Genomic DNA, 10,071 nt, shown 5'->3' with positions numbered 1-10,071 from the left:
ACTAATACATTGACAAAAAAAAACTTTATTGTGAAAATTGGTTTCTATAAAATAATGACAATGAAATACAGTACCGTATTTTCCGCACTATAAGGCGCACCGGATTATAAGGCGCACCTTCAATGAATGGCCTATTTTAGGACTTTCTTCATACATTAGGCGCACCGCATTATAAGGCGCATAGAATAGACGCTTCATACTCTATTATTACACATCCACATTAATAAAGAAATGGTCCCCGAGTACTTTATATAGTAGGCTGGCCCAGTCATTGTTTCACTCACGGTGTTGGTGTTGTGATATTATGCCCAACTGCTTTCTGGGTAACACAGACCAACCGACATGCTGCAGAGAGTCTCTGTCTCTCTTCCCCTGCCCCTCCCCCCCTTTAAATGTATTATCAAACTTTATTAACAAACCAGTGTTCTGACAACTATCCCAGCATGCACCGCGCACTACTTCTTCTACGGGGGAAAAAGAAGTTGGCGGCTGCTTACCGTAGTGGACCAACTATGTAAGCAGCCTACTGCATGTCTGTGTAAACATGACGTCTTTCATTTCGAAATGAGCTAATTAGCGTAGCATTTCTGCCGGATTTTCACAACATATCAGCCACGACAATGGTCAGGGGAACCAACAAGTTCATTTCATCTTTTTTGGACGACATCAAGGTGTTTGAGCCACGGGATGCCTCCAACATTGTGCGCGGCCCAGCTAAAAGCTACCGACAGATGAGGAAAACAGCAGATCCTCACACCCTCAGCATAAATATAGCTGTGGACAAAATCACTGATGCCTATTGTTCGTGCAAGGCTAGGTAAGTCGGCATTCATGGTTTTGATGGTCCACAATGTACATTAGCTACTACTGTAGCTTGTGTTTGTGAGACGGTCACGCACGTGGTAGCTGCACTGTGACCTAAAATGGGCATTAGCGAAACGCGGCCCCTGTGGTAAGGTCCGTTGCTGGACCTGTTGTGGCTCAATATTGGTCCATATATAAGGCGCACTGTCGGCTTTTGAGGAAATTGAAGGTTTTTAGGTGCGTCTTATAGTGCGGAAAATACGGTAGTATTAGGATTAGGATGATGGTTTGTTTTTGTTTTTTCGTACAGTGTACAGCTGACTCCACCAGAGCTCTCACAGCATCACGGTTCATAAAAAGTTGTGTTTGTGTGTCATGCCAAAGTCTTGAATCCATAATTCTTCTATAAAATCACCAACTACAATTTACCCAAATCATCGCATACGTAGCCCCTCCCAGGTTGGCGGGGCTTATTGCTCCAACGCCTGAATACTGACAGCTCCTCTGATTGGCTGATAGATGATGAGCGCTAGCACCATGGCTGAATTATGAATATATCTCGTATAACTGTTTACATCTGTAAGTGCCATGGTTTTTAATGACTCATTACATTAAAAACCATGGTATTCACGTGGGATTTTAATTTAATTTCTTATTTAATGTAAACACAACAAATCCAAACTAGTGTTTTTTCAACATTAGCAGAATATAGACAAAGATTTGTGCACATTTGAGATGGAAGTGCAGCTATTGCTGCATGTTTGCTGACGTGTTGGACCCTGTGTGCTCTGCAGACGGCTCCAGGTCGGACAGCGACAATGACACCGGCCCAAAGTTCTCCACCTACTCCAGCAGCTCAGCGTTTGACAAAGCTTCGCCAGCAAAGAAAGGTAACGCCTCCGAAGCATCCAGCAGAGGGTGGTGTAGCATTGTGTGATGTGTGTGACTTTTTATTTTTATGTTCAGCTGCAGCTAAGAAGCAAGCTGATGCTCCCAAAGCTAAGAAACCAGGAGCACCTAAAGCAAAGAAACCAGACAAATCCATCTGGGACTCTGACTCCGATACCGGAGACACCAGCACCAAGAAGCCAGCACCAGCTCTCAAAGGTACTGGGTTTTTAAGTTAAGATAGGCTGAAAACATCACATTGTTGGCAGTGAGGTCTGGTCACCATCTGGTGTGATTGCAGGTAAAGTTCGGGGGAAGAAGAGGAAGGGCTCTGGGTCTGAAGACGAGTACAGTCCGATGAAAAAAGCTCCAAAACCTGTGGGCAAAGTGAGTTTATCACATAACACAGCTACACTGTAGAAAAACACACTGACTGTCTGTTGATGTTGCTTCAGTATTTCTGCGTAATGTTCTTTCTTCATGATGCGTCTGGTTTGTTCTTCCTGCAGCAGAACAGAAAAGCTCTGTGGTCTGTTTCTCTCTATGTAACCATGGTAATCATTAGGGTGTAACCACATCTACAGCTCCAACAAACTCATGTCTTTCTGTGCTTACTTATCATTCCTTCATTGCTGTTTATGGTTCCTACTGGAAATCCAAAAATGCTGCCAAACATACTGGGACCCCAGTTTCTGCTCAGAGAGCAGAAACATTGTGATGTTTTCACATGACCATATCTGGGTCCTCTCCTTGTAATTATGGAAGTGGTGCCTTGAAATAAATCTAGATATTCTGAATTAACCTATCAGAAGCTTCCATAGCCATGGCATCATCATCAGGGCTTTATCAAATAGTGTAAAGTCATAAGTTTTAATGCATATAAACTTATGACTTTGAAGAATCTAAAAACATGTTTAAAAATTCTGTCTCATCAGCTGACAGTCTGATTCAGTGTTGGGTAAAATAAACATCTGCTTTCAATTGTAAAAACAAGATGATCTCCACGGCAGCTGAACAGCTGAACAGTCAAAATGTGATAAGCAAAAGGAAAGACTAGATTCTAATTTAACACATCAGATCCTGGTCCTGATGAGGAAAAATAACTAAAAAATCCTGCATAATTCAGGTTTAAAACAGTTTGGACACAACCAGCAATGTACAGCTTTACATCACAGACATAATAACCAACAAATGGACATATCATCTTTAAGATACTGAAGTTTATTCAATTTGGAACTTTTTAAAAAATGCAAGAGAAGGTTCCCAAATCTGTTTAAATGCAACAGGTTAGCTGTGTCCGAATTCAGGGTCTGCATCCTTCGAAGGACGGATTTGTAGGCCGATTACGTCATAGCGTGGCGACAAGGCCTGTCCGAATTCAAAGACTCCTTCAAATGCGTCCTTCTTTTCCCCAGATTTGAAGGATGGGTCCGGTGTATCCTTCACGGCCCACGATATCCCATAATTCATTGCGGGTTCCAACTGGGCATTCAGGCAGAGCGATAATGGCGGTGAATAGCGACAAATTATTTAGCTATATAACACTTTAAATGACACAACGTGATTTGGTACAACGTTTTTAGGCGAGAATGTAAGTGTGTAAATCTCAAATATCTGCTTGGTTCATCAATACATCATCTAATTACAATATTGCTCTGACATTTTCGGACCTGTCTGCTACCGCTGCTTTAACAGCCAGCTCCCCTCCAGCTGTCAGCTGGCCGCGCGCTCCAGGTTCGGTACACCGAGAGAAAACGCCTAACTTCTGGCACATTGTTATAAAAACTCCCGCTAGCTTTCCCCAATGAGTGGGAGTTAAACACCAATATTATTCAGAAATGGTCTGGTTGAAAATGTTTGGTTTACAAAGTATTTCAAAGCAGAGCAGATTGATTAATTAAAGTTAAGCCTTCAAATATAATATGTTTATTTAACCGTAATGTCCTATCTGCGATGTGGAGAGTATTATATTTGTAAATGAATAATTTGTATTCCTTGTAGAAAAGTGCAGTACACATTTGAACATTTTAGAATCAAACCAAGAGATTTCCTTTTTACTATGGAACATCCTTTACTATAAAAGTTGAAGAATAATATAGAAATCAGTAATACATGACTGAAAAACAAACTTCGGCTCCGTTGTTTTTTTTTTCTTCTCCGCTCTCTGCTTCACGCTGTCACGGTTGCTTGGCAACATGAGTTACGCTGAGGTGGGGGCGGGGACAGTTGGTGAAGGCTAGACCTGTCCGAATCCACAGATATTTTTCTTCCGGTCTTAGTTTATTCCCAGCTTTCGAAGGACCCGTCCTACATAGACCAGTCCTTCGAAGGATGCAGACCCTGAATTCGGACACAGCTATTGTTTCTTTATTGCATTTGTCAGTTATGTCGTTTTCTAAAGGACCGAGACGACCTTCTCTGAAGAGCTTGTTGTTAAGCAGGTTTTTTTTAAAGTCCCAATGTTTTCCCCGTGCAGAAGCCCCAGAAACCTCCGTCCGACGATGAGGATGAAGACGACGACGACAACAGCCTGAGCACCGCTAAGGGCCCGTCCCGCGAGCGGCCGGGCCGGGCCAGAAAGGAGGTCAAGTACTACCACGACTCTGAAAACGAGGAAGACGACGACGACATGTTTGATTAAAGTCCATCCCAATCCACCCTGCTTGTTTGGAAGGTTCCTCCTTCTTTGTTCCCTCAGACTTTTGTACATTTCCTGTTTTATTTTTTCATTAATGGTGGCGTTAAATGATTTTTAATGTGTAGGTGTTTTACACTTTTTATTAATATACATATACAGGTTTGTTTTTTTACGCTCATTGAAATGTTCTGTATTTGTCTGAAGCAGCTTTTAGGGGTTTAGAGCGCTGTTCTTTAGCACATTTTAACTGTTAAGATACTATGTAACTTTTTGAACATGAAGTTGAAAGTAAAGAATAAAATGTTCACAGTTCTGGTCCGTCTCTTCTCTGACTTTTGACGCTGGTAAACAGGAAGATAGCAGGGTTGTCGCCTCCTAGTGGTCATAATGTTTACACTTGTTTTCTTTGATCTATTATCCAACTGACTTAACTGTTGATGCCTGGTGGCAGTTTCAACAGTTAACAGCATCACTGCATTAAGATCAATATTGTTGAGCTCAACCCTTCACTAAAATATTAATGTTGGCTTAAATTTTTAGGGTCATCCTGCTGGATGGTGACCCTCCACCCTTAAGTATTCTTCAACTTTTTTTTCTAGGACTGTCTGTATTTAGCTCCACCCATCTTCCCATCAACTCTATCTTCACCGTTCCTTATGAGGAAATTCATATCCACAATATGGTGCAGCCGCCACCACCATGTTTAACCACAGGTATGGTAAAAATAGTTCAGGCTAATGTGGAGGTTAATTCTCCATCAATCCTGATGTTTTGCACATTGGACAAAATGAAGTTTTGATCTGACCAAAACCTGTTAAACAGGCCTTATTTTTATACATGACATCTTAAGTCATTCTTCTCGCCACTCTTGTACAACAACCTTTCTGAAATGTTTTTTTTTTTTTTTCTCTGTATGTTTATTTTTCTCCGTGTGTGCAAACACACAGCAGCAGATCCAATCATGTTCCTCATCTCCAAACCCCACCTGGAGTGTTCCCACACTCAGAAACATCCATCCACTTTCTTACACCCTTGTCCCTTAGTGGGGTCAGGAGGTGCTGGTGTCTATCTCCAGCTAACGTTACGGGCGAGAGGCGGGGTCACCTGGACAGGTTACCAGTCTGTCGCAGTACTCGGAAACAAGAAGTTTAAAATAAATATATTTTATTACTTTGCAAGGACAGTTCATGGTAAAGTTAAACAGTACATGAACATAAAAAGCATATGTTAATATACAAACAAAGACAATATTTAATATGTAGGGCAGAACGTGTTGAAGCTCATGCCTTGGTTGGGTCACCCTGTAAGGTGGGGCGGGGCTAACGGCTCCCTGCTCCCTGTGGAACACGTGTTCATGAAGATATGAGCTCATGTCTCTCAGTCGTAGAGACTTTGCATGACGGTGGGCAGGTTCTCCACATCTGAACAGAAGAAAGTGACTGCAGACACTTTGGGATGTTTATCAAGAACAGCCTCAAGACTGACAAACACAGAGCTGCTGCTAAAGCTGCAGTATGTAACGGCTACAAGCAATATGATTTTATTTTTATGTTTTTTACTTACTTGTTAAAACAATGGTATTATGAGACAGATAATCTGTAAAAAATAAAATAAAAAGGCTGCCTCCATCCTGTGGCACTGCAACCATCTACTGAAATACGTCGCTCATTACTGCTGAGCCTGATGTGAATGCTAGGCTAGTTAGCATAGCCACTGATGGTGGCAGATAAATAGGTTTCCTGTAACAGTAAGTTGTTTCTCTACCAATAGCACATTTAGCGGTATGTACATAAGTGTGCTTGACAGCGCTAATACACGCCTCCCAGCTCTGATTGGTTGTTACTGACAGTATTTCTGCAGATGGCAGTAGGACCACAGGCAGGAGACAGAGGAGCTCCAATTTTGTCGCTGATTGTCTCGACATAGAGACAGTTTTAACAAATATGTGAAAAACATATTGTTTCTACAAGTTACACAGTGCTGCTTTATAGACTGATACTCAAGCTCAGAGTCAGGACCACTGGCTCCTGTGCAGGGCGAGGCCGACATGTGGCTCACAGGGTTATCTGACCTGCCGGTAAGACGCTGCTCAGTGACAGACTTGACAGCCTACAGGTCCTGGAAACATTGAGTTCATGTTTCCAGGATCTATGTAATGTATATGACACCTTCTGGTCAGTGATGCGTTTGCTGGTCATTCCTGTAGTGAGGTGGAGCCCCTCTGAGCCGCCCAGGCAGTGGCAGCATCATGACTGCCAGCAGCAGGAACTGATGGCAGGATGCAGTGATTATATGCAAGTTCACCTCAAGACAATAGAATATCCATTAAAAAGATGGTTTATTTCATTGTTTCAGTTCCATTACACAAACAAATTAGTTGGATTTGAAACATTTAATTTGTATTAGAGATTAAGCTTTTCACTGAGCTGAAAAGAATATACATTCACCCACATAGATAAAAATTACATAAGGATGGATTCCAAGTTGTTTTCTATTCATTTTCATGACGGCAGCAAAAAAAAAAAAAAAAAAAGGTATGATAATTACATCAGACCAATAAAAAAGACTTTCTAATCCAGATCCAGTCTGGGCTCCTAAATTACTGCATCAGTGCATTGTAGCATTGAGGAGATGATCCAGTGGTTCTGCTGAAGTGTTCTGTTTGGTACTGTTGGTTCTGGTGTCTCTCATCCCCTACAGACACACCATGGCGTTCAGGTCGGGCCCGTTTGCTGCTAATATATAGTCACTAAAGCAGGTACTGGTACTTTCGGCAGTCGGCAGTTGGGTCGGTACCAGATCCTGCTGAAAAATCAGCTCTATATAGCTTGTAGGCAGAGGGAAACCTAGAGAGCTGCTCTTTGACCTGATCAAGCCCAGTGGATCAGAACCAGATAGATATGCAAACCGTCACTGACTCTGACCTGGACCTCCAAATGAAAAGCAGATTTTAGTTTCAGCTAACCGGACACTGGACCACCGAGCAACCGAGCAACAGCCCAGTTCTTTTTACCATCAGATACTTCTACTGCAGGGGTGTCCAAAGTCGGTCCTGGAGGGCCGGCATCCTGCATGTTTTAGTTCTCTCCCTGGTTTAACACACCTGGATCAAATAATGGCTCGTTAGAGGGCTAAGAGGAACATTGACAAACTGAAAAGGTTGTTACCACCACCAGGGAGAGAACTAAAACATGCAGGATGCCGGTCCTCCAGGACCGACTTTGGACACCACTGTTCTACTGTCTCTGGCTCAGGAGCGCTTTAACACCAGGAATGTGGGAGTTGTAGTCCATGTACTGGATGTTTCTATGTGTGGTGCCTTTAAGGCTCTGACTCCTGCTGCACTTCAAACTCTTCAGCGTTTTTTGTTTCACAATCCTTTCAAGGCTGCAGTCATTCATTTTACTTGAACACCATTTTGTGTACTGCCATGTTTTTCTCCTTCCTCTTGTGAACAGCCAGCTCCTGACCCTCCTGGTGACAGCCAACACCCTCCATAAGGTGGACAGCTATCAGCCTACACCACACATCATGGTGTAGGCTATTCCATTTCACATTAAAAGCCTACTTTTTATTGGTCTTGTGTAATATTCTAGTTCTGAAAACTGGATTTTGGGTTTTCATCATCAAAATGAACAGAAACACACACTAGGGAATGTATGTGTAATGAATGCTATACAATCTTCCATTACTTTAAATTCAGTTACTGAAATAAATTATTATTTTAATGATATTCTGTGGTTTTTGTGACCAGCCAGCCTCAAAACTTAAAAGTTTGAACAATCATCTACTGAGGGGAAGATAAAGTGACTGTGTGTGGAGGAGATGTATGATATGAACTCTACTGATAGCCACACATCGGCCACGTCCTGCAGAAGGTAACCCTCTGATCAAACAGCTGCCAGCTGATTGGGTTGATTGTTTGACGACAGCCGATTGACATCCTGAGGCAACTGTGCCACAAACAGAACATATCAGTGGTACTGAGTGTTGGTCCATTTGTCCCATTCATGTCGCACCTGCCTTCAGATAAGCTCACCGTGTTCCAGTTGCTTCCTTTTCTTCAGTGAGTTTGTGTTTCCAAGGACGAGTGAGCGTCTTTTCCCACAGAGCTGCCAATTGGAATGCAAAGCACACAGCATTTATATAACATCTCTGCAGTGAGCAAGATAGTAGAGTCTTACAGTTACGGCAGTACGACATTCAGCAGAACAGAACGAGGAATCCAGACGGTGGAGTTGAGTCCTAAAGGAAGCGGCGATCAGTCCCAATGCCTCAGGGCCGCTTGACGCTTCAGGGGCAGCTGTGGACATTCTTCAGCTGTGAAAGTTTACCAGCTTACAGAAGATAAAAACTAGCCAAACACAAAAACCAGCACCTCTCCCTTCATCTCTCACCAGGAGAGAGAGAGAAAGAAAAAAAGAGAGAGAATTCCCTCTGTTTCAAAGACATAAGTGTAAGTACTCCTTAACACTGCATATCATTCTTCTGACACTCCGTGCTATTATTCACATTCAAACAAGCAAAAAAAAGAAGAAAAAAAAAAGAATCAAAAAGCTGAAACTGCTCTGGCTTCCCTTATGATATGTATTTCTGAGCCGGGATGGATGGAATGCAGATGGATGTTTGTTATGCGCCTTGGAGACCCAGAACCTGTTGCTGCCTTAGAGTCGACTCGCTTTGCTGCTTCCCATCAAATACAAGAATGAATCAGCACAGGCGGATGTATAGGAGAACAGTGAAAAAACACTTCCATAGTTCAATTTGGAATTTGAAATCATGTTCGTATTTAAATAACTGTCATAAAATTCAAGAGTATACCATCACCCAGGACTAAAACTGAAGCAGACAAAGTTAAAGGATTAGCTCAGATCTTCTGAAGTGGGGTTCTGTAGAGGTTCTGACCAGCAAATAGAAAAATGTTTTTAGTGTCTTCAATGTAATGATTACAGATGCTAGCTAAAGCTTTTAGCTAAGTAGAGGCAGGAGAAAATGGCCAGATCTTTCCCTCCTCCATCCATTGATGATTAGCTGGCTGGGTAAAGGCTGCTATGATTTTTCTTACAACAAAGTAAACAAACTATTTGGAAGTACATCCAGTTTCACAAAATACAGACAATCATCATGAGGCAACTAAAAAAGAAGCACTGGCCGCCACTATTTTAAATACACTGCTGCTTTAAAGAGCCTGTGGGCTAGCTTCCACTGCTACAGCAGATAGCCTGGCTAGTTAGCCGGCTAACATCACTGTGTGATGTTCACTTTGTAACAATAGGAAAACAATAGGAAGGATATAAGAGCTTGGTTCAAATCAATAATTTATTAATATTGATGAAAATGTTCTAGTTCCACTGGCAGATTTTTAAACTTATAACATGTTATAAATTGACAAAATCTGCCAGTGGAACTAGAACTTTTCGTTAATATTAAGGAATTATTGACTTAAAATAAGCTATCTTGTTGAAAAGTTACTGGTAAGTTCATTTTGTCTAATGTGTTTTAAATATTCAGTCTAGAAACGTGGCAAAAATACTGGGTAAGATATTGTGGTTTTGCAGTGTAGGGGACAGAGCTACAGACGTTTGTTTGCTTGTTTATGTGTCAAAATAATAATTAAAAAAATCTATGTTATAGATAACATTAATACAAGACTCCTATTTTACATTTTTCTGTAGAACATAATTTCTAATCATTTGTGGAAAATTTGCCTATTCACAGACTTTTTTGTAGAGGTTATGATC

General features: G+C 41.7%; 1 protein-coding gene across 3 annotated transcripts in view; it reads left to right on the top strand.

Moving 5' to 3' along the window:
- Positions 1–4,642, top strand: part of top2b (DNA topoisomerase II beta) — a 29,152-nt gene extending 24,510 nt beyond the window's left edge. For all 3 annotated transcript variants that reach the window (XM_015054219.1, XM_015054220.1, XM_015054221.1), the window contains 4 exons: positions 1,599–1,694; positions 1,771–1,911; positions 1,994–2,079; positions 4,169–4,642. In XM_015054219.1, the coding sequence (XP_014909705.1) occupies positions 1,599–1,694; positions 1,771–1,911; positions 1,994–2,079; positions 4,169–4,333 (488 nt within the window). In that variant the 3' untranslated portion in view covers positions 4,334–4,642. The remainder of the gene's footprint in view (positions 1–1,598; positions 1,695–1,770; positions 1,912–1,993; positions 2,080–4,168) is intronic.
- Positions 4,643–10,071: the final 5,429 nt, after the last annotated feature.

Source organism: Poecilia latipinna, unplaced genomic scaffold, assembly GCF_001443285.1.
Source record: "Poecilia latipinna isolate Pla-1442-1.1 unplaced genomic scaffold, P_latipinna-1.0 Scaffold1240, whole genome shotgun sequence".
Lineage (NCBI taxonomy): Eukaryota > Metazoa > Chordata > Actinopteri > Cyprinodontiformes > Poeciliidae > Poecilia > Poecilia latipinna.
This window is presented reverse-complemented; position numbering and strand designations above follow the sequence as displayed.